The sequence below is a fragment of the Daldinia vernicosa genome, assembly GCF_022497035.1.
Source record: "Daldinia vernicosa strain CBS 139.73 unplaced genomic scaffold F5Y00scaffold_75, whole genome shotgun sequence".
Taxonomy (NCBI): Eukaryota; Fungi; Ascomycota; class Sordariomycetes; order Xylariales; family Hypoxylaceae; genus Daldinia; species Daldinia vernicosa.
In genome coordinates, this window is record NW_025953991.1 from 21,261 (window position 1) to 44,171 (window position 22,911).

The following is a 22,911-nucleotide window of genomic DNA, read 5'->3' on the forward strand; positions in this document are numbered from 1 at the left end:
TGGGTAAAGCTAGTCACGCTAAATCTCTTCCCTGATAACCACGGCAAGGCCTCTTCAAATTAGTATATAACATGGCATTTCTAGCCGCAATGATATATTCCGCATCATAACATAAACCGGTTTCCTAAGTATAGCATCTCTGTTTGACCAAAAAAGCCATGGCTTACCAAGATAACCAAGCCGCCCGCCCATTTCCTAGGCTGGCGTTGTACGGCGACCATCGTTCGGAAATTGATCGAGCCATCCTTAATATCCTCAACACGTGCGTCGGACCGCCTTATGGTTTACTAGGAGATGCTTCGGTCGCTTTAGATAATCTTAGACCACCAAGAAGACGTCGACATCTCGGGGAAAGTCTTGAATCAGAGTCGACATTTCTCTACGGATTCTGGCGAACCTTTCTCGAATTCGCCAGCCAAATTCCATGCGATGACCCGGCTCAAGGTTATCTTGCAATGCTGATTAACGAGCTAAGGACCCTACACCCGCCTAACGAGGTACGTAACTAAAACCCTCATCCGATCTCTAGCATTGCGTTTAATCGTTTTATGAATAGCTTGGCGTAAATATCTGGCGAGACTTACCAGGGCTCCAAAGAGGAATAAATGATGCCTGGCGTGGTAAGTGATCCCTATCTCAGCCTCAACTCGAGTTTGTTCACGTGGACGAATTACTAACTACCTACCTACGAAGAACCTACACGTTACGAATATGACCATCAGCTATATAAACAATGGGTTAATCTGAACGCGTTTACTTCCCGAATTTATTACAACGATCTTCTAGAGTGCTACGGCCTAGGGATCAGGGCGATGCGTCGCGCATTCGAGGATGATCAATCTCATGGCGGCGCGTTTATGACATGTCGCGTTAAAGCTGCCGCGCAGTGGATGATTTACTCAGCCGACAAATTATTTTCCCTGATGACTACCCGTCCTCCTAGCGAGGAAGAGCAGATTGATCATATGAGTCCGCTATTTTACGGTATTAACGTCTTTTCTCCTGCCCGTTGGGCTTTTTGGAAGCGGCGTTTTAGAAATCTCTCTGGGGCGACAAAAAAAGCGGCTGACGCAGCCGTAGAAAATATGAACCGAGCAGATGGCGGCCAACCAGTGTAAGGAGCGAGCCAATACTATTTGATTTAGTATGCAGAGCCCTGAATTCTACATAATATAAACTTGGTATTTTTATTACTTTAAGCTGCGCATATTTGAGATATGTACTTGCCGGGCTTTTGGTTCATTATTCATATTCTTAGTCATTACTCTCATTCACTTAGAACCTTAACATCAGACTATTGCTTGCTTCTCGTCTTACTAGATAATGTTGAATCGGGGACTTTGTAGTGAATTGTAAACTTACAGCGCTTGATATCGCCCCTAGAGTAACATACAGCTAGAGATCCGACGGCTCTACAACTCGATCAGAGCCGAGTTTGAAACCTAGCTGCATACTCGGAAGCGTTGACCTTATGGTGGCCTCCTGAGTAGGTGAGACGATATGGGACTGAAATGAGTAAGAAATGTCCGTGGTATAATTACTAAAGCTATTCACGCCGAATCCTTTTCCTGATGGCCATAGCGAGGACTATTAAAATTACTATATAAAGACGCTTCCGGCCGCAATAACCTATTCTTCATTTTAACGGAAACTTGTCTTCTCGGCAAAGCATTCCTGCTCGATCAAGCAAGCCATGGATTCCCAGGACCTAATATCGGTCAACGACCAAAATGCTATCTGTTACATCCTCAACGGGTGCATCCAGCCGGCTCCCGATTCGATACAACGTGCTGCATTCGCTCTGGATAACCTTAGACCCCGAACTGCTCGGGGTGTAACTGATGAGACATTCGCCCGTGGATTCTGGCAGACATTTCTCAAATACGCCAGGCAAATTCATTGCAATAACCAAGATTATCTCGCAACAGTAGTCAAGCAGTTAACGGCACTCCCCCCACAGAACCAGGTATGTGATTCAAGAATTTTCATGGGATCTCCAGGGTTACGATTAACCATTTTACGAATAGGGTACCGGAAACTTCTGGACTCACCTACCAGGGCTCAGAAAAGCCATAGAAGATATGTGGGACGGCAAGTGACATCTACCTCATCCTTAACTCGGCTTTGTTCTCGTGAATTACTAACTAAGTCGGAAGAACCTACATCCCGCGAACGAAATCATTTGGTATACCAGGAATGGGTTAATCTGAACGCATTCGTCTCTCGACTTTATAGCCGTAATCTTATCCACGGATATGACCTAGGGCTCAAAGCTATGCGCCGCGCATTCGAAGATAATCAATCTGAGAACGCCAGGGTTAGGGAATGCCGCATGCAAGCCGCCGCGCAGTGGATATTTTACTCGGCCCCCAACTTGTATGAGCTGATGGAATGTAATCCTAGCGAGCATGACCAGCGCAAACATCACAGCACGCAGTTTTTGGGTACCGATGTTTTTTCTCTTAGGCGTTGGATGTTCTGGAAGCGGGCTCTTATTGATCTTTGCACACAGGTGGATTATGCTGCCAGAGCGGTGGAATTTATGGACGCAGTGGATGGCGGCCAATAAGTGGATGATTATGATTAGGAGGAGGAGTATGTTAACGTCTATTAGTTGCTATAAGCTAGGTAGCTACAGCGGCGCATTTAGACGTCTAGAGTACCTCCTTAAGGGGAGACAGAGCTAGAGTTTCACCTAACATAAGAGATCCTCCATTTCCTATCCTTAGCCCCTGCTTATAGTATTATTACTTGGTTAGCGCCAGCTCCAGGTAGCCGACTTGATTAAGGGAAAAACTGTCGAATACGCCTTTTGATAACGAACCAGAGACCACCCCCATAACGCCTGTGTCATTAGGTGGAACCAAACAGCATGGAAACAACCTCGTTGTTCCGCCAGGAGCTCCAACCTATCTGGCGGGCCTATGGCTCGTATATACATGTTCTTTGTCCTAGATGTCTCATCTAGAATCCTGACAGCCCGGCAATGCTCAAGGAAAAACCTAAGTCGGACCAGTTTAGTTTGACCATAGTGGGATTTAAACCTACTTATATTGCGGCACGTAGGCACAAACCAACATACATCCAGGCGTTAAACCACTACGCTATATAAAATAACGAGTGGAAAAGGCTGGTTACGGTTCTTTGATGTAGTATGTAGAGCCCCTGACTTGCACATAATAAACCCCGGGTATTTTTATTACTTTAAGCTGTGCGTATCTCAAATACGCACTTACTTACTATTATCACACCTGATATATGATGATGTTTCGGTAATCCTGCCTAAGATTCTCAACAGCTCCGTAGGGGGATTCATAGTTGTGCTTTAGAGGAATCTCATAACTTTTAGGACAGTCCTTTGAACCTTAGCGCTATGTCGATAAATATCGCCGAGTGATATCAGAGAAATGGCGCTATTGGTATATAGCCTCAGATAGTTGAATTCCTCGCAGAACAATGGAGTAGTCTTCTAGAGTCTCGGTCCACGTGATAATCAGTGCGTTGGCGATATTGCGAATATGTCGGGTTTTATAACTCAACCCAAGACAATACGCAATCTACTTCCGACAAAGTGATGGGCTTTTACATTAGCGCCGGTTCACTATCATAAACGGTTTCGACGTATCGAATCGCAATGGCTCGACATGTATTTACCTAAGAAAAGACCTTAACAGGAGACAAGAGACGTAGGTTGCTGGGTTGAAGGATAAATCTAGAACATAATCTCTTGCGATAAGACAAGATATCCTCGTAAGCGGTGACAGGTTCGGGACGCAGCAGTTTAACAGTAGGCCTGTAGATGACGAATTTAGTGCTGGTTCCCCTCGCATCGTATCTTTTTAATTACGCGTAAACGTATAAACGCGTAGGACGCATTTTAGGCATCAAAGCCGGAACCCATTACCTACAAACCTTTCTGCCAAATTTTTAAAGTCCCCCTCCTCTTTTCAACACCAACACCACCATTCACCAACACCACCATTCACCAACACCACCATTCACCAACACCACCATTCACCAACACCTCCATCGCAGTAGCAACAGCAACAACAGCAATGGCGAATGAATTTTCTCGTGGCAGCGGTGATGATGGGGGTGGTATCGCCGATAAGGCAGGGGATACTTACATAGGCGGTGGTGCGGGAGAACGGGGAGAAGGACGCAGCCATACCGTCGCCGCGGGAAGTTTTGGAGGAGCAGCCGTAAGCCTAGCCCTGGTTTGGGACTTAACTTACAGTCGTTTGCTGAGGTTTCTAACGATACGCAGAAGGACACACCGGATCCGAATCCCCCCGGGGCTTGGAAAACCCAAGGCTGGTTTACCCAAGGCTGGCTTGATGGCAAGAACGTGAAAGAGCGTATCGAAGAAATCTTTGGTCGGGGAGATCACTTGGAAGCTATGCTCAACATTGGTGAGCAAGCGAGAGCCTGGATGGAGCGCGAGAATTTCAACTCGCAGGAGGAGGAGGTATACGTCTCCTTTCAAAAGATCAAACGCCGCTGCGTTCAAAAGCAAAGGTTGCGCTCGTTAAAAAAGAGGCTGGAGCTGGCAGCGGCACAAGGTATAAAAGTGCCAAGAATAGTGCTGCCGCTGAGGGAGCCGGCTACTTCGCCCCATCAGCAGCCTAGCAAGGAACTATACGACCAGTTCATGCAGCAGTGGAAGCAGCAACAGCAACAGCAACCACAACAACACCAGCAACAACACCAACAGCAGCAGCAGCAACAACGACAGCAGCAGCCTACCTTGGAGCTATTCGACCAGTTCATGAAGCAGTGGCAGCAGCAACAGCAACAGCCTACCATGGAACAATTCGACCAGTTCATGGAACAATGGCAGCAGCAGCAACAGCAGAAGTTTGAACAATTCAAACAGTTAGTCCAATGGCAGCAACAGCAACAGCCTCGGCCGACCCTGGAAAACTTCAAGACATTCGTCCAGGGGCAGCAGCAGCAGCAACAACAGCAGACACAAACTACACACCAAGATATACAGTCCGTCGGTGAGGGATATACAACTACGGGTCACCACAACGCCTACACCGGTCAAGCGGACGTTCGTGGCGGTATTCGTCGCCGTGATGCTTACAGTGGTGGCCGCGGTCCTCGCAATGGCCGCGGTGGCTACCGTGGCCGTAGAAATTATCGTGGTGGTTTTAGGCAACAACGTGCTAACTCCTCGGCCGGTACTTTGTAAAGAAGACGGCCTAATTCTGGAGGAGAAAGATAATGAAATGGATTACGGGGAGTAGACCCCCGGCCTACCAAAAGGGACATGGAAGAGAGGGCATGGAAAAGAGGCTTGGTTGGTGATAACCACCTTGGGCGCCTCGTTTTACTACATTATAATGATACTTAGCTTTGCTCGAATTCTCGATAAAAACAATTAATAGGTAATTCCGTGTTTTTATATGAGTATTGCCATTTCAGTAGTAATGGCAGTTCAGTAGAGGTAGTCAGTAGCCACAGCCAAGGGTGGGGCAAACCACAGGTACGTACCCCGCCATACAATTTTCCCAGTATCTTTTTGTACCTCATGTTCATTCTACTTGGACATGCACTACAATTCTTATTATATTGACTTTTATCTTTTTCTCGAAATATGGACTGTTTCGAACCATTTTCTAAGGTGCCTAGGCCTCCTTTTGGGTGCTGAATCGAAGGTGAGGGTGCCGTTTTCGAGAGTACCGAGTCCTCCCCCAGGATGCCGAGTCCTTTTCCGGGGTGCCAAGCCGTGGTTAAGGTTGTTAAAAGTGCCAAATATTTAAAATGCCGAGCCGTAAGTAAAGGTATTAAGGGTGGAGGTATTGGAGATATTAAGGATATTAAAGATGTTATTTTCGGGGGTGCCGTTTTCGAGGATACCGAATCCTCTTTCAGGGTGCCGAGCCGTGGCTGAGGGTGCCGAGCCGTGGCTAAAGGTGCTAAGGGTGATGAGGGTGATGAGGATGCTAGGTATCTAGGGTGCCAAGGGACGTTAAAGGCGATGATATTAGGGATGAGGGCATTAAAGGTGCTAATACGGGGTGCTAAGGATAGCAATATAAATTCGAGCTATTGTGGCATCCCTCTGGGGTGCCCTCCAGTAGATATTTTTAATATCTCCACTTTCCTTTTTCGGTAATTATTATTGGGATTGACCAATCACGATTTAGTGTCATTGGTTGACAATCTACAACATTAAGCGTAAATGCGATCAAACTTACCATATAAAGCAGACCACACGGATGGGTAAGGGCCAAAAGGCAGTATATGGAACCGCGAGATCATCAATTGTCATTACAAAAGTCAAACTCTAGCTCAGCTAAATATGATCCTCGACTCACGTCAGCGGCTAAGCCTCTTCCATCTTATTCCTCATACCTGCTTGGCTTCCAGATTATTTCTTCGTCTTCCATGTGATACCACAAGTCGTATTGCAATAACCCCAGACACGCGTCTTTCGTGTCAGACGGGAATCATACACATATACTTATAGCAGCGGTTCCCTTTGTAGAAAGTTGCTGTTCTGCCTAAGGTATGCAATTTTCGAATCCATCATAAGAGGTAAGCATCTACCCCGCGCAGCCGACAGGATTTTAGCTGATGCCTAATAGGATTTCAGGGTGCCTGCGCCGGTCGCACCGGATTCACAGGAGACATCCACCGTATGACTGTCGCCCGCACGCGCGATATTCAAGGCAAATTCGTCCTTAGGCAGCAGGTAAGCTTTATCAATCTAAAATCGTGCGTGGTTGTCTAACTAAAAACTTATAGTATACAGCAGACTCTAGGCAAAGGGGTCGGTTATCGAAGCCATCCTGTCAGAACTGCCTGCACGCGGGTCACGGGGGGATCGCTGTACCGGTATCACTCGCCGTCTCGTGGAGATGATGAGGGTCGTCGCGCGTCTGATTGCGCCCTTAGCAAGGCGTTAAACTGCCAGGACTGCACCGATCGCCCTCGCTGCGCTGCCTGCGGCTATGAGGAGGGCCACCGAACATCCAGATGCCGCCTGGGCAAAACAGCGGACTCTGCTAAGGGTTCCGCCGACAGAAATGATCCCGTATGTTATTGGTGTCAATCCCCCGGCCACCGGGCCAGGGATTGTCACCAGCGGGTGATCTGTCGAAAGTGCAATCAGCCCAGGCATATGGCAAAGGAGTGCCCGAATCATGTTGCCAGCCAGACTCGCAAAAAGCAGCTCTCTACTGATCTTACGCATAATAAGACAAAAGAAGAGCTCAAGTCTGCCGGGGATCACGCAAGTTTCTTTTCCAAGGAGACTTATGACCTCCTGGATCAGATCAACAGTATGGGCGGCGACGACCAGGTGGACGCGTATCCCGAGCAGCAGAGTTCTGCCTTCGGAGATCTGGTTCCTGATGACTCGTGGGCTTCAGCTGTCGCAGCTCAGGGTGATAGTCAGGCTAGCCAGTGGTATGATGAAAAAGACACTGCCGAGCTTTTTATGCTTCTGGGAGACCCTCGACAGCTCGCCCCCTTTGTCACTCCCAATGTCATTGAGATGACGGCACTATTCGGCTTTCACCCTGACGTCTCGTGTCTGGAGAGGATGCGACAAGCCGGTGTCGCTTTTGATGGACTCCTGCACAACCATCGCCAGTATGGACAATTGGGCAGTGGACCTAGCTTTTGGTTTTACGACGGACTCATGAGATCCGGAGTCAAGGATCATTTCCCGCCCCCGGTGTCTCACGTCGCCAAAGTGCTTCGCGAAACTATAGGCGGCGAAGGTTGCCGCGTCATCGCCGGTATTACCAGCTCCAAGGAACAGGCCGTTGCTTTCTCTTTCAGGAATTCTCAGCATCTTCACTACATCTTGGAGATGGTCCAGATCTTTTTCCGTGATGTCAATTTCACTTGCGTCGACGGCAGTCGCCCTGGATCCATTGCCATCATCCCCATGTACGACGCACGAGTCACTGAACTTGAAGTCTTCCTACGCGGCCGAAGACTCATCCGCAACCTATTTGGCGTCCTTCCTGACCAACTGGCCCGGCACGTCCAAATCAGTACCCTAGATGGGTTTCAGGGCGGACAAGCAGATCTGGTGGTTGTGGATTACGCTCGTACCCAGCGTCCCAGGTGTACGGGCGACATTCACCACATCACCACCGCCCACATCCGCAGTATGCAGGGTGAAATCGTGCTCATGCGACGGGAAAGCTTTTCCAATACTAGAGATCATATGTGCAATCTTATGGCCTCCTCGCTGTATTTCTTGCGGATATGCCGAGGGCCACCCAACATCCAAATGCCGCCTTGGTAAAGGCAAGGACTCTACAAGGCTTTTAGCGGCGGAGATGATCGCGTCTGTCACCGATGTCAATCTCCCAGAGTGAGAGGATATTAGATTGTAGCTAGCACATAATACTCATTTACATAACCCACAGCTCTATTCCATATACACATCACAATCGCGTAGCTAATTGGCATGTCACACGCGTATTTAATTCAGTCACTAATAAGAAGAACTAACTGCTCTCTAATACCTTTACCTTCAAATTTCTTAACATTTATTCTAATATTAACTTTCCAATACTTTAACTTCCAATTCTCCATAATCTAACACATAAACGTCCCAAACAAAATAAGAAAAACTGCTCGGAATTAAATAAAGACTTAACTCTGCCAACAAGGAAAGAACCTTTACCTTATCTCCTAACTATTAATTAAATTAATACATCTATTTAACATTGTTAAACTTAATTCCAACTCGCATTAATGCAACGCTTACTCCCCCAACCAATCTTACCAGCAATTACGCAAATATTTTATTCATCCGCGCCCCTTCTTTACCTGAGATATGTCTGCAAATGCAAGTTGCTAACAAGAACATCTTCTAGTTTCTATATCATCTGGATCCCCCGCTACTCTTCATTCCCCATCTTCTCTTCATCCCTCCCCTCATCTTCCATACTCTTCATCATCTTCTCTTCAATAAATTATCTCGCATCGTCATCTCTCTACATTCAAAATGGCTCCTTCTACGGAAAGCAAAATTAATAACACGCTAAGTTTAATTCAGGAAAATATTAGAACTGTGAAAACTGCAAAAGACAACGTGATCTACTACACAAACAGATTGAGATATGTCTCTAAAAACCGTAAGGCAAAAGCACGTGAGTTTTTAGAGAGGGCCATCTCAGCTTTGGACGACGCGCAGTGGAGTCTTCGATCCAGAATAAGAAACACCGCAAAATTTGATATTGAGAAGCTTATCATACTGGATGTAAGCACCCCTAATCTCTCGCGTGGCTACTTTTAATCTGACTTGAATACAGCCTCATCTGCGACTTCCTGGATCGTATGGCGTCGACCTGGATACATCCAAGTTTTACTCGGTTGTCGATGAGTTGTCCTTCGGCCCTGATAATCCTCCCCCGTCCCTTGCCGACAGCAATTTCAGTAAGTCATGTTCCAGTCATTTTGTGTGTCCATTTGATATCCAATCGCTAACCCGCATCCATCGTAGGCCACATTGCGTAATGGTTTCACGCCTGGATGTGTGTTGGTCGGTAGGTGATACCCTTGATCCTATTATGTCTCGTCTCTATGCCGTCTGACTGATGATTTGTAGAGTTGGTAATGGAATAGGGGGGTGGGATATCTTTCGACCTTGCTGTTTGTACGAGCATCCTTTACCCCATGCTGTCCAATCTGGCTCCTGTGATCATTTCTGTATCTTGGGGCTCTTATAGTTTACTTGACCCGCATGTAACTCGGTGGAAACCAAACATAGCTATTTGACCCGAGAAGGAAGGGAATTAGTATGAGCAAATATGACCGAATTTCGACATTCTACAGTGCCATTACTTTCTACGTGATATATTCAAGGCGATGCGTCGCTCTAAGTGACGATGCCAAATGATTAGACGCATATCGCGCGATATGTCGTAGTATTTCTGGAGTTGACGATCTGCTCTCGAGGCAAGTGCATGTTGAATGCCCTCACTGACTCTATTTGTGCGCATGGTAATTCCCACAACTTGTAATTTATCAATGATGAAAGGCTCATTAGGATTCCTATCGCACCAAACTTGCAACCGAGAATATTCCCAGCTTAACCAATCCTACAACAATTTTGCGACCGAGGTTCCAAGAGACTATTTCCATCCGCCAACGCAAAAGCTTGATTTCGCGGTGAGGGCTGCAAAACAGGTAAGACACCCTTGAACACCGAACTTCCCGCAGCCATACCACGTCCCCCGCGCCTAGGCGATGATGCTGACCGAGGGGCGAATATAGCCGCAGTCTCGCCGAGTCGTCGGGTGTCAAGCGATTGCAACGCGCTGTCGAGACCGACGAACCGCATTCAGATATCCGACACACGATCCAATACATTAAATACACTATCCGACCTACTACTCGCGACAACCCGAGTCCAGATCTATTATGATAAGTTAGCAACCCGAAATTGCCAATTGCCCGCCGAGCATAAGCCAGGAATCTCACGGAACCTCCTACAAGCTCGTGTTTGCCAATAAAACCAGATGATAGGCCAGGATACTTGGTGTATCGCAGATCCGAGGCCAGTTCTTTAGCAGTCGTTTAATTCGAGCCCGACTGACAGTTAGCACACAGGATTTCTTCTAGCCCCGGCGACGGATTCCAGTCTGTACGGCCACGCTACTGGACTACAAACTGAGGATCCAGCATATTTGTGCTGTTCGTGTCTTTCGCGAGATGGATTTCAGATACACTACTGGGTTATGGGTTGGAAATTTCGGATTTCAGACTGTATGACCACGCTATTGGATTGCGGATTGGGGATTCGATATTATCTGTATCTTTCCTGGAATGGATTTCAGACCGTAGTACCACGCTACCGGATTGTAGGTTGAGGCTCCTGCATCTTTGTGCTATCCATGTCCTCGGCGAGATTGAAACCACAGACGTCGTATTAGGGACCGCGAGATATGAGTTCCCCTTGCAAGCCGCTAAAGAGCTACATAGATTGCGCAAGGACAAATAGAAAGATATACCATGGATGCTGTCAATTTACCGTTATCCTGTTAACGTTGCCGCTCTACTGCTCGCAAATATTGGCAAGCCTGCAAATCTAACGCACGAACACAAAGATATTTTGGCAGGTTCGCAGGCTGCATATTTTATCCTCAGGGTATCGGGCATGCGTCAAATACGCATACTTGTATTTCCAATCTGAATTGCTACGAGGAATCCTTTAAGTATTACGCCAATTATGTAGCCGCGATCAAGTCAACTTCGTAAGCACAGGGTCTTGGACGACAATCCTAGGTACTTCGAGAACCTCGCGGCTAAACGGCCAACTGCGATGCGAATTGAGCTAAACTACGATATGACCTAGTACCAGAAATATCATGAGTCAGGTTTGAGAATTGGTTTAATATTTAATATCTAGGTACGGATCGATCAGAAGGGAATGTGAAAACGGAATATGCTTGAGCATGGCATCTACCTTGGGCAATCAACACACGAACTAGTATGAACATAACAGAACGAGAGGAATACTTCAGACGACGAGGACGTCCCAACGTGATACCATACAAGTTTACTACTAAACTCTTGCGCTGTCTAAACTCCTAGACGCACGCCATCTGATCGGCTAGATGGCATGCCCCTTCAGCCGGCGATATCTTCTATCGCACAGCATAGTCTCGTTCTATCAAATTCAGTCGATGACGCAAGGCCTGCGTGCGTCTATTGGATTCGAGATCACACTGTACGTACCACATCATCCCACTATGGTCAAACCAAAACTGGTCCGACTTAGGTTTTTCCTTGGTAACTGCTAGGCGCTGAGGGTCTGTTATAAGAAGGCGTGTTCGACGGTTTTTCCCCTGATCAAGTGGGCTATCTGGCGAACTTAACTTTATCTACGTCAGGCACCTAGAGAATTTAGCGTTCTCAACGAAACAGTCGAAAAGTTTATTTACTTGACGATATTCATACTTTTGTGTAACTTACCTAGTTATTCCGTACAGTCGCAGGTGCGCCAATATTTTGAGTTTTTCTATACTGACAGCAAGTACGAGGTCAGAACCCCCTTTGTTTCCATCTCCCCCAATCCTTTACCTTCTTTTCTTTTCCTCGTTCCTCATCTTCTCTTCTCTTCTTCTTCTTCATCTTCATCTTCATCTCCAATCCGATCACCACCCTCCGTCCGGGGTGGCCGGCACGGAGATAAGTTGGGTTTCGACCCTACTACACCTCTCCACCAACCAGCTCAGTAAGTCCTGGTCAGTATTTGTGTCCCTATGACATGCATGTCTAACCCGCGTCCATTGTAGACTCCCAGGGCTGGTGGGGAGTCGAGTCGCGATACGAGAAGAAACAAGAGTGTAAGTAATCTTGCTTCCTCGTTAGTATATTAATAGACTAACATCACTCTTGCGTCAGGCGTTACTCTCCCCTTGGGAGTACTCTAGACGTTGAGACATCATGGCTGAGCTTCACGACATGGAAATTATTACGATCTACATTATAGCGTGTACACCCGATGGAGGGAGGTTCATTTAAAGGAGGGTTGCGTCTGGTTCTGATTTCTTCTTTCTACTTGGGTAGCATAGAGTAGACCAATAGACGTAAACGTCATCATCATCATCATCTGAGCAACGAATTGCTGTACTGTTTGGTCCTACCTCGTGATAGATTTACTCCGTCGTGTCTGGCTGGCACTTGAGGAATACCTCCAAGTGGTAGGTGATGGTGGATTTGGGGCAGGAAATTTATGTGGCTGGTGTGGCTAGACATATGGTTAGACATGTGGCTTGTGGCTTTATAAGGGCTCCTATCGCGAACCTCACACCTCATAGTAACACCCTGGCGTCTAGACGAGAGCTGTAGTACCTTGAATTCGATGATAGTTGGAGATTGCCTGCTTGCTAGGACCTGCTTCCTCTTCTCGGTTTTGTCGCTGTGAGTTGCTGAATATTTCCCGACGAAGCCTGGGCTGAACTGAACCCTAGGTCATTTTTTGTACGGTCTGTTGTTTCTATTCTTCGCCTGACCTATTGGGGGTACTTTGAAATACCAGCTTGCGACGCGGAAGCAAAATACGTACTAGTCTAGAGAACCCTAAAGGAGAGTTGAGGGAATTCATTATACGAGAGTGGATTGCGCTCATAGTGTTAGGAGAACATGGCAGAATGTTTCATAATATCGACGAAATGAGGGTTTTCTTAGAGCTGATGGCCTTCCTTGCCCATCATCTGTTAGGAAATCATAGATTCCCCTCTGGTAAATCAGTGAAATGAACACGACGGTTACGAATGTCCCTCTATAAAATCCTGCGCTTACCTGCCAAGCAAAACCAAAGCCCTGCCCAGTCGTGTCAAACTGCTCACGAGCAAGTTATTACTTGCAACTGAGCATGTTCTTGCCGCGCTGCTACCGCAAATCAGTCTTACCGGCGCACATCACAACGTGGGCGAAATCGTACCCGCACCTAGCATCCCTGCAAGGTCCGTTGCAGATGTAGGGTAGCTGTTACGCCCACCCCTCCCTAACTCCATTACGTCGCGATTCAAAGTCAATACGCACCGGCGCAAGAATCCACGAGCCTAATACCTGCATTGCGTGTGTATTGATTGGCTGTTTCGTACGGGACCAGCCCGTTATGCGACTAGGGATAACCCTGAACCTTTGCCGTCGATATGGTGGCTTCTGCTAGCCCCTCGTCAGCAAGATGGGACTCGAGCGAGGCGAGAAGACTGTGTTATCACATAAATTGCAGCGGCCTGCAGGAACTATCTTGCAATCACGTCGATTCTTACCTCGCGTCCAAACTGGCTACGTATCTGCTTTGGAATCGGATAGGAAATATGGACCACGGACATATGTCAGGGACGCCATGGCTGGACCAGCCGGTAATGCTTCACTCGTCTCGGGAGGACGCGTGCAAGCTTACACCGGCGCAATGCGAATACCGCGGTGGCTACTGGAGATATTGGTATGTTCCGTATACTTTCGTCACGTATCACGTTTCGATCGGCTAAGCTGAGCTCTCAGGTACCACGCAGATCACGTATATGCTCTCGGGACGGTCTACTTCTTCGTAGCTGTCGTTGGCGTTTGCTTTATCGGATTTTATGGCCAGCGACTTGCTCCCGCGTCTCTTAGGGAAAAGACGTGGTGGCGGAAGCTATTAGCGAGCTTTCGATTTCTATCGTATCGCCGCTATGACGCTTCTGCGATACGATGGCGTACTCCGGCTTTAGGGATCGTCTTCCTTCTGGTTTCCGGCGCCGTTTTCTTCTTGTGTGAGTCCGACTTCGTTATGACGGCCACTATAGGCTTGCAGGCTGATACGTATTCGAGTAGCGATGACGCTGGGTCCAAAACCGTATTACTGGCCGAACACGCGAACGCTTAATTATGGCAGTTCGCCTCCTATCGCGACTAGGACCGGTTGGATGGCTCTGGCCTGCTTACCTTTTATGATGATCCTTCCGACTAAATCCAACCTGATCGCTTCCTTGACCGGGGTTTCTCACGAGCGTCTTATCGTATTTCACAACTGGGTCGGATGGGTTATGTTCGCCCTGGCTCTCGTACATACCTTCCCGTTCGTCGTCTTTCATATCTGGAAAGGGGACATGGTCACCGCGTGGAATACTAGCGTCGTATACTGGACAGGAGTCGTCGCTTTGATCGCGCAAGCCTATCTGCAGGTCTTTTCGCTCCGACTTATTAGGTAGGGATGCTTGTTCTTAACGCTAAATAGTCGAGGCTCATTAGAAATAGGGACCGATTCTACGAATTCTTCAAGTTAACCCATTATCTAGCAGCGGCAGTATTCGTAGTATTCTTCTTTATTCACTGCGACTTCAGGCTGAGTTCCTGGTGAGCTCATCTATGACCGTGGCTTGTTGTTAAAAGCTAATTCCGTTAGGGATTACTTCATCGCGACCGGAGTCCTCTACGCGCTCTCTTTCCTTTACCCCCAAATCCGGACGTATTTCGAATTCGGCGTATCCAATCGTGCTAGCTTCGTTATGGTTTCGGATCTGGCTTTAAAAGTGACGATTCCTATCGATACGACGTGGCGACCGGGTCAGCACATGTTCCTTCGTTTCGTTCATATGGGAATGCACGCCTTCACAGCTCACCCCTTTACCATATGCAGTTTACCCGCCGCGAGAGAGAGTACCGGGCAGTCGAAGCTCATATTTTACGTACAACCTAGAGGCGGGCTCACGGGCCGTCTGGCCAAGGCTGCCGCGTTGCGACCAGGTTTCAGCGTTCCGGTTTTGTTAGATGGGCCGTACGGAGGGGTTCAAGGAAGACCTCTATCCACCTATGATTATAATCTCGTCATTGCCTGCGGCGCCGGTACCGGCCTCTCGCTGCCGTTCGTGCTGGAAAGCCTTCTTCGTTCGGCTTGGAATCGACGCGCCGGCAATAAGAAGCCTTGCACAAAGATGCAAGTCGTCATGGCCACGAGGGATACGCAGCTGCCACGGTGGTACGAGGAGGCGATAGTACAACATCTAGGGGAGAGCGGGATCGACATGGTACCCGAAAACCTCGATATCTCTATATATCAAACTGGGAGGCTCGAGTCTAAGAGCAACAGTACAGTGAAAGACCCCGAGTCGTCTGACGAGAAACTGGACGGAAGCCCCTCAGTAGCAAGTCGCCTGCCTATTAATGTATTTTCTGGGCGCCCGGATATTACGACTATAATACGGGACGCTGCTAGTCAGTCGGGGCTTTCTGTTGGTATCGCTGCTTGTGGTCCTCGGGAAGTCTTGAAAATCGTGCAAGACGAGGCAGCAGCCGCCCAGCTGCGAATCATGAGCTCGAAGTCCGGCGCACGCGAAGTCTACTTGCATTCTGAAATATTCTCGTAAGTTTCCGTTCCTGATGCGTTTACAATCATACCCCGGTACTAATCTACTTGCTTATTTAGGTGGTAATGGAAAATAGGATACATCATAGCCTGGATATTAAGATAGTATTCCGTATTATGTTAAAACGTAAAAAATAACCCAGGACACGCATTTCCCATTTAATCCATCGAATTCATAGGAGTCCAAAATAATAAAACTTCAGCAAGTAGTACGCCACTTGATCAAGCTTCCCATACATGGGTACATCGCTGACAAGTGAGAAAGGGGGTGGGTATAACGATAGCAACACCATCCAGCCCGCTAATCCATGCTCGGGTCCGGGCGGGATGAGAGAGTTTGAGCAGATTTAATCCCATAACTTACCAAAAGCAGTTAGGCAATCATCGTGACGGAAAACCCGACCCACGGTCCTGGATACTTGGTGAGCCTCTAATAATAAAGGACGCGACCTCTGACACCATTGATTATGTGATATACCGAGACAAGTCGTATGAGGAGGAGCACAGAATTCTATGATTCGCCCGTATAACATCGGGCTACTAACACTTAACCATACCGCCCATATGCTTAGAATCGAATTTATAGATACACCTTGATACCTGAGCAAGTATCTATTCGCTCAATTTGGAGACTCCCTAGTAGTCAGGGTATCAGTAGCGTCCGTATTTTCGAAGTCTCTAACAACTCCGGAACATCACCGATATAATCGTTATTTGCTGTATCAAAATAGGTTCGTCTTGTCCCGTACCATAGACAAAATATGTTACCATTCCAGTTGGAATAACGTGTTAGTTCTCATCATATTTATATTAACTAACTTTGAAGTTGCGTTCCCGAGAACTTTACATTGGCGTTTGAGCATTGGCTGTTCATCACGTTCCCGGGAAGCAAAATGGATCACGACGACATGACTATGACGACCCCCGCGGCCATGACCGGTATGTCGATGACAATGACGAGCGGGAGCTCCATGCCGTCGTCCACCGGCGGGATGGATATGGGAACGGACACGGGCGGCTCATCTATAATGATGTCCTCGGCGGAGATGGCGATGGTATTCTTTCAGAGCGCTACAACTCCTCTCTATTCGAGCGCTTGGACCCCCCAGGGACAGGGCTCTTACGCCGGCACCTGCATATTTATAATCGCGCTTGCTGTGCTGCACCGTATTCTAATCGCGCTGAGATCTATCATCTTCGACTCGAATCCGAAACTCCATCGTCACGACAAACCTATTTCGTCTTCTGATTCGGACGATTATCCGGGCAGTAGAGGCGACTTGGAGTTAATGGGTGGTCAATTCAGGACCCAGTGGAATAGTCACCCATTCAAAGTTGCCACCGAGACGTTTCGCGCTTTGCTCGAGGTCGTCATTGGAGGTATCGGATACTTGCTGTAAGTCATCCTTCATACGCTCTAGTTCCGGCCGTTACGTCTAATCACCCTCGCAGTATGTTAGCAGTGATGACTATGAACGTGGGATATTTTCTGTCTGTTCTTGGAGGCATCTTCCTTGGTACCTTCGTCGCTGGTCGGTTTGGTGCTGGCGATAACCATCATTGATCTATTAATACGCAAAAGCTGTGACAGGTCTGAAACTATTTAGTCCCAGGTAAATCTCTAGGTTGGAAGAACATAAAAGGATCAAAGGGGAGTTTAGCATAGGTTTCAATTATAATATAATTTGCCTTCAACGATTACGACTACGCTGGTCCTGAGCGGTTCACTACCTCCTTAACTCGTGCAGTATTTCTTGAACTCCCGCAAATTGAAATTCCTTCATCGTATCTTTCCATAGCTGGTCTCGAATCATCTCCCCGGCTGACGTATATACAAACGCAGCGAATCTATACGGAACCCTATTTAGCCAGGTAACTCTCCACTAATCAGCTATAGAATAACTTACGACGAAGTCTTCCAATTTGCCACCAAGCAACCATGAGACTCCTTTCCTTTGACCACTGTCGCGTCAACGTAGGTAGAAGCGCCCACCGGCACCGATCTCCCCAAGACTGCCTTGTAATAATAAAAGAAAGCAGCAACAATCGGCGGAGCAAAACTCTGTAGTGCCGTATTTTTGACTAACCCTGGATCCACTAGGTTGACGATTACGTGGTCCGCGTTAACATACCGTACAAGATTGACAATAAACAAATGCCCGAGAAGCTTGCTAACAGCATAGCGTTCGATAGGGTTCCACGGTCGAGATGTATCATCGAGAGCAGATAGGACTGTGGTTCCCTGAGGTTCGGAGATCTTAGCACCGCGTGCGGTGCCCGAGTTGACAATAGTAAGTCGACCTGGTTGGCCTGGGGATGATTTGGCCTTTAGGATCGGAAGGAGAAGAATAGCCAGCAGCATAGTAGACAGAAAGTTTACCTGAACTAACCTCTCGTGGCCAGTCATAGGAACTATATCTAATTCGGCCGTCTGCATACCCGCGTTGAGAATAGCAATATCCAAGCGAGGAAGTTCTGAATGAGCTCGGCAAACCAGAGCTCGGATGCTATCGTACGATTCCATCTCGAGAGGCCAGACCCGGATGTTGGCTTCAGGAAACTGAGCGCGTAACTCTGAGGCAACCCCCTCACCCTTTTCGATGGACCGAATAGCAACGATTAATTCCGATAGGCCAAACTCCAAAAGCTGTCGAGACGCCTCAAGTCCGAGTCCACTAGCAGATCCCGTCACGATGGCGACGTTGCCTTCGAGATTGATATTTTTGGGGGGCCATTGAACTTTGGTACAGAACTGCGATTTTAGAAATAGAGACATAGAGCTCTCTTTTAGTAGCCCGAGGTTTAAGGACGCCCACATAGTGGTAGATGACTTTCTGAAATGGAGTTGGATGATGAGCTGAAATAAATAGTAGATTGGTGAAATCCAGAGGCCACTCTTCAGGCCATACATGATCGGGGCAGACGTATATATGTAGTTTTCCATCCACGTATCCTTGAGTTTTGTATCCTTTCCCTTACGATAATCTTCTCTTATCCCTGATGCTGAAGCCATACCTAGCCGTCCTGCTACATCTAGAAATTACCTAGATAGGCAAGTTGTGAATCAGATAGCCCCTATTTGGAATACAATTTAGTCTTGGCATCGTAGTTGTGGACCTACTTCGTCAAGAAAGCGTCCTCGACTTCTTGCGAGTCAGTCATTTTTCAAACCCCTTATACATCAACCTCTATTCTTTACGGACGCTATTCCTAATAACGTTGCTATTCATATCTTGGCTATGCCCTAGGAGAAATATTCTAAAAACCCATTGTCGTATCCGTTTACCTAATAGATCGGTTGCTAAGAGGAACCATGTCGAAATCAAGACCAAGCGGTATTACCACAACTTTCATCATCAATACTCCGGCAGAGCAGTCAATCGAGGAAAATCGAAAGACTATCCGTAGTCACGTCATGCGCGGCAAAAATAGAAAGAAATTACCACCAAGACCACCCTCGTGGATCAACGGCAAGCAACTCCAGGATTTAAATAGAATACGGAACGCTCCCACTGTTCCGCTCACCACCATCTCCGGCGAAATAAGCCCGGCCGTATTTGAGACCATTTGGAAACGTGAGATAACTTTACACTGGTATACTATAATAGAGTGAACGTTTTGTCTAACTACTTGACATTCAGTCAAAGACGCAATGCAGCCTGTTGAACTTAATCTGGTCTCAGACCGTACAAGAGACTCGTGGCTTGAGCCCATATGTAGCGACGCAGCTTGCCTCCACTTCACTATCTTTGTTGCCACGGTATACCAAGATTCCATCCGAGGGCAAAGGGAAACCAATGTAACGGCTCTAGCCCATTTCGTCAAAGCTCTAGGGTTACTCCAGGAACGCTTAGCAAGCTGTGAATATAAACTGTCGACTTCCGACCCGACCATATTAGTAGTTGTGGGCTTTACGATGGTATCGACTGCTATGGACGACCTCGGGGCAGCATCAAGACATATCAAGGGTCTACACCGGATGGTTACGTTACGAGGGGGAATTTCCGCATTTTTTGAGGATAAGCAACTACAGACCAAAATCCTACGGTGAGTCGAATCTCGGTAGCCAAGATTATAAGCGTCGAAAACTGATATAGTATAGAGCTGATCTTAGCGTAGCCCTTGCTACGGGACATCGTCCTCTTTTCTTTTCCAAGGATATCCCGTGGGATTCCTATATATCCTCTCGTAGAAAGACGCTTATCTCCAGGGGCTCAACCCTAGATGTTGCTACCCCCCTTTTAGAAATTCGTCATCTGCTCGGCGACCTAGATACGCGACTGCGCTCCGTATGGGATGATGTTTCTGAAGTTGTAAGGGCTGCAAACGTTGCAATGCAGTGCGGGCTGGCTATGGATGGCGAGTTGTACCAAGAAACCATGGTATCGATACATTACCGTCTGGTGAATCTTTGCTTCGATACGGATAATGCGGACGAGGTTATACGACTCGCCCTATTGGCGCTTTACAGCTCTATCTTTCTTCAATGGCGAGGCACCAAAACTAGATACAAATATTTGACCCAGCGTCTTAAACAGGTCTTGTTCCAGTCAACCGAGACCATACCCGTTCATCTTCTCATTTGGGTATACATAATATACGCTGTTTCGAGTTTCGACCGGGGCGATCAGGTTTGGTTACATTCTTCTCTAGCCCAGGTGCTCCAGAGGACGAATCTTCGGTCGTGGAGTGGGATCAGGGCAATGCTAAAGTCTATCGTATGGCTGGACGCCGTACATGACTCCTTAGCGAAATGTCTCATAGAGAGGATTATGGAGTTAGCATCTTAAGAATGTACTCAACGATAATTTGCTGCTATTTCCAAATGATAGCAAAGCGATTGTGCTAGAGAATGAACAGTTTTAGAAATCTAGCCAGGCCAACCTAGCTTTGTACCTAAATTTACAGCCTGTCACTCCATTAGAAACGCATACAATATAGAGGACTAGAGATATGACTTTCGTATAGTTCGGCGATTAACATGTTGGCCGAGCTAAGATTCAATTTGGAAATCATTAAGAATTTCATAGGATCAACTTACCAATATATTCAGGACAGCCTTGGGCATATAGCTCTTTAATCTACGCTTATATCCGTCAGCAAACTCCAGATCGTAGCCTTTCATATCGTACGAGGAATTTGTAAACTCACCTAGCTAAGAGGTGCCCAGTTAGGGGAATTCCATTATATGAATAAACGTCCAGCCCTGAGTTGATATTCCACGTCTTCGATTTTGCTAAGCTGAAATGTAGTCGGCTTCTCATCGAGTCGATTCGGCGTTAAAGTCAACTAGCTAGTAGTCAACCTAGAACGACTATATTGATAATTCTATACGTACGGCTTCTTGCAAATACATTGCTCGTGTTGATACAGTATCTCGTATGCCAATTTCTATACCCAACAGCCCTTGCAGCGTCGCAGCCAAACACCCCAACACGTCCCAGCACCGAATACGGGGTTTTCTCCACCCGGAGATAAATCCTCATTTAGGAAATACCAAGGAATCAAATTAAAAGGCCAATCGCATATAAAACCACGTACAGCGCAGATGCTTGATCGGAAAGCTTCAGCAGTTGGTTTGCGGAGGACCAGGAGCATTGTCTAGTTTGTTACGATGAGGGTTACAGAGATTCTACTAGCTGTAGCTAGTCTAACCGCGACGACGACTTCCCACATCCTAAAGCCTATATATGGCAGGCAGGATTCGATTTTGGAGGTTACCCTGACACCTTCGCCGACGGGCGAGGCTGCTGAATTGATCGCCACTATTCAAAACGTCGGTTCCGAGGATCTTAATCTGCTACGACTTGGTACTATTCTCGACGAAGTATTGCCGGTTCAAAAAATCTCCGTCGTAGATGAATCAGGTACCTCGGCCTAGAAATCCAGGGTGGTGAAGTATAAGCGATACTAATGGTGATAATTCAGGCGTAGAGGCTCCTTTCAGGGGGATCCACGCGAGTATTCGGCACGATGCTCTTACAGCCAAGAACTTCCGTCTACTAAAGGCGTCTGAATCTTTCGACACGGTTATCAAAGCTGCTACCGTACACAAGTTCGAAAAATCCGGGACATATACGTTCAGGGCCGTGGGAATAATCCCGGTAGCAGCGGCTGGGTCTACTGAGCTGTCCGGCCCGGCGATATCGATCTGTTCTAACAGTATAAGTCTCCACGTCGATGCTCAAAGTGCCGCGGCCGTCCCTAAACTTCTGAGTTTGAATCCGCTCGAGGGACGCACGAATGTAGCAGACGGCTGCAACGCCACACAGCTAGCCGCCAGTACCGCAGCCCTCGACAACTGCAAAACCTTAGCTCTAGCAGCCGCAGCTGATGCCGCAGACACGTCATCCTCTCGATTTGTCGAGTATTTCAAGACTAACTCATCGACGACGCGGCAGACTGTCGCGGACAGGCTAACGGCGGCAGCAAAAGAGTGTTCGACGACTAATTCGGGGCTGTCGCGATATTTCTGCTACGATTACTACGGCATATGCGAGACGGAGGGACCGTTGAACGCATACACCAAGTGGGATTTTGATTTCGTCGTCATGTGCCCGCTGTTCTACGATACGCTTCCCGCGCTGCCCCAAGGCTGCCATCGCCAGTGCCAGGCTACGACCACGATACACGAGATGACGCACTGCGAAGACGTATATAGCCCGCACACGAACGACTTCGTATACGGGTATAACGAGAGCGTGGCGTTATCGCCCGAAGAGGCGCTGCTTAACGCAGACAATTACTCGCTTTATGCCAATGGTAAGACACTATACTTGTTAAGGGGCGAGTGATCGATGCTGACGTATTGAAGCTGTATATTTGAAGTGTTAAATCAACTGTTAGTCATTTTACAGCTTTGATCAATTAAAATTACAAATTAGTTTAATCTGAGCAAGACCTTGAACTTGACGGCTCCGATGATAGTAGCTATGTTATTGCCATCTGGGGCATTTCCCGACGGGATTAACAATTCACTCGCTCTTAGAAGACGTAAGAATAGGTAAGTTATAGTCACATGGAACATAACCCCTGAGACGAGAGGAAGTTGTGCTCTATGTCGCCGATTCCAT

At 47.4% G+C, this 22,911-nt stretch overlaps 7 protein-coding genes across 7 annotated transcripts; 6 read left to right on the forward strand and 1 right to left on the reverse strand.

Annotated features, from left to right (window-relative positions):
• Positions 1-158: 158 nt before the first annotated feature.
• On the forward strand, positions 159-1,118 carry F5Y00DRAFT_266568 (uncharacterized protein; the record flags this gene model as incomplete). Its single annotated transcript, XM_048011959.1, has 3 exons — positions 159-497; positions 557-620; positions 694-1,118. 3 exons carry the CDS (start codon positions 159-161, stop codon positions 1,116-1,118), a joined length of 828 nt encoding a protein of 275 aa, XP_047860339.1.
• A 575-nt stretch (positions 1,119-1,693) lies between these two features.
• Positions 1,694-2,569, forward strand: F5Y00DRAFT_266569 (uncharacterized protein; the record flags this gene model as incomplete). The annotated part of the gene is made up of 4 exons (XM_048011960.1): positions 1,694-1,966; positions 2,028-2,095; positions 2,157-2,200; positions 2,265-2,569. 4 exons carry the CDS (start codon positions 1,694-1,696, stop codon positions 2,567-2,569), a joined length of 690 nt encoding a protein of 229 aa, XP_047860340.1.
• Positions 2,570-13,808: 11,239 nt separating this feature from the next.
• On the forward strand, positions 13,809-15,839 carry F5Y00DRAFT_256014 (ferric reductase like transmembrane component-domain-containing protein; the record flags this gene model as incomplete). The annotated part of the gene is made up of 5 exons (XM_048010346.1): positions 13,809-13,936; positions 13,996-14,246; positions 14,308-14,680; positions 14,731-14,829; positions 14,879-15,839. The coding sequence occupies 5 exons, from the start codon at positions 13,809-13,811 to the stop codon at positions 15,837-15,839; spliced, it is 1,812 nt and encodes a 603-aa protein (XP_047860341.1).
• A 1,045-nt stretch (positions 15,840-16,884) lies between these two features.
• F5Y00DRAFT_256015 (Ctr copper transporter) lies at positions 16,885-17,402 on the forward strand (the record flags this gene model as incomplete). Its single annotated transcript, XM_048010347.1, has 2 exons — positions 16,885-17,234; positions 17,291-17,402. The coding sequence occupies 2 exons, from the start codon at positions 16,885-16,887 to the stop codon at positions 17,400-17,402; spliced, it is 462 nt and encodes a 153-aa protein (XP_047860342.1).
• A 163-nt stretch (positions 17,403-17,565) lies between these two features.
• F5Y00DRAFT_256016 (uncharacterized protein) lies at positions 17,566-18,656 on the reverse strand (the record flags this gene model as incomplete). The annotated part of the gene is made up of 2 exons (XM_048010348.1): positions 17,566-17,686; positions 17,746-18,656. The coding sequence occupies 2 exons, from the start codon at positions 18,654-18,656 to the stop codon at positions 17,566-17,568; spliced, it is 1,032 nt and encodes a 343-aa protein (XP_047860343.1).
• Positions 18,657-19,151: 495 nt separating this feature from the next.
• On the forward strand, positions 19,152-20,719 carry F5Y00DRAFT_274033 (uncharacterized protein; the record flags this gene model as incomplete). Its single annotated transcript, XM_048013288.1, has 3 exons — positions 19,152-19,413; positions 19,480-19,885; positions 19,941-20,719. The coding sequence occupies 3 exons, from the start codon at positions 19,152-19,154 to the stop codon at positions 20,626-20,628; spliced, it is 1,356 nt and encodes a 451-aa protein (XP_047860344.1). The 3' UTR covers positions 20,629-20,719.
• A 323-nt stretch (positions 20,720-21,042) lies between these two features.
• On the forward strand, positions 21,043-22,679 carry F5Y00DRAFT_248718 (Deuterolysin metalloprotease family-domain-containing protein). Its single transcript, XM_048009489.1, has 2 exons — positions 21,043-21,705; positions 21,767-22,679. The coding sequence occupies exons 1-2, from the start codon at positions 21,453-21,455 to the stop codon at positions 22,630-22,632; spliced, it is 1,119 nt and encodes a 372-aa protein (XP_047860345.1). The 5' UTR covers positions 21,043-21,452; the 3' UTR covers positions 22,633-22,679.
• Positions 22,680-22,911: the final 232 nt, after the last annotated feature.

Excerpts from the sequence above, each read along its gene's own strand:
- F5Y00DRAFT_248718 (XM_048009489.1), top strand. The coding sequence starts at position 21,453 with ATGAGGGTTACAGAGATTCTACTAGCTGTAGCTAGTCTAACCGCGACG. Across the intron at positions 21,706-21,766 it reads CTCCGTCGTAGATGAATCAG|GCGTAGAGGCTCCTTTCAGG; the intron begins GTACCTCGGCCT and ends GTGATAATTCAG.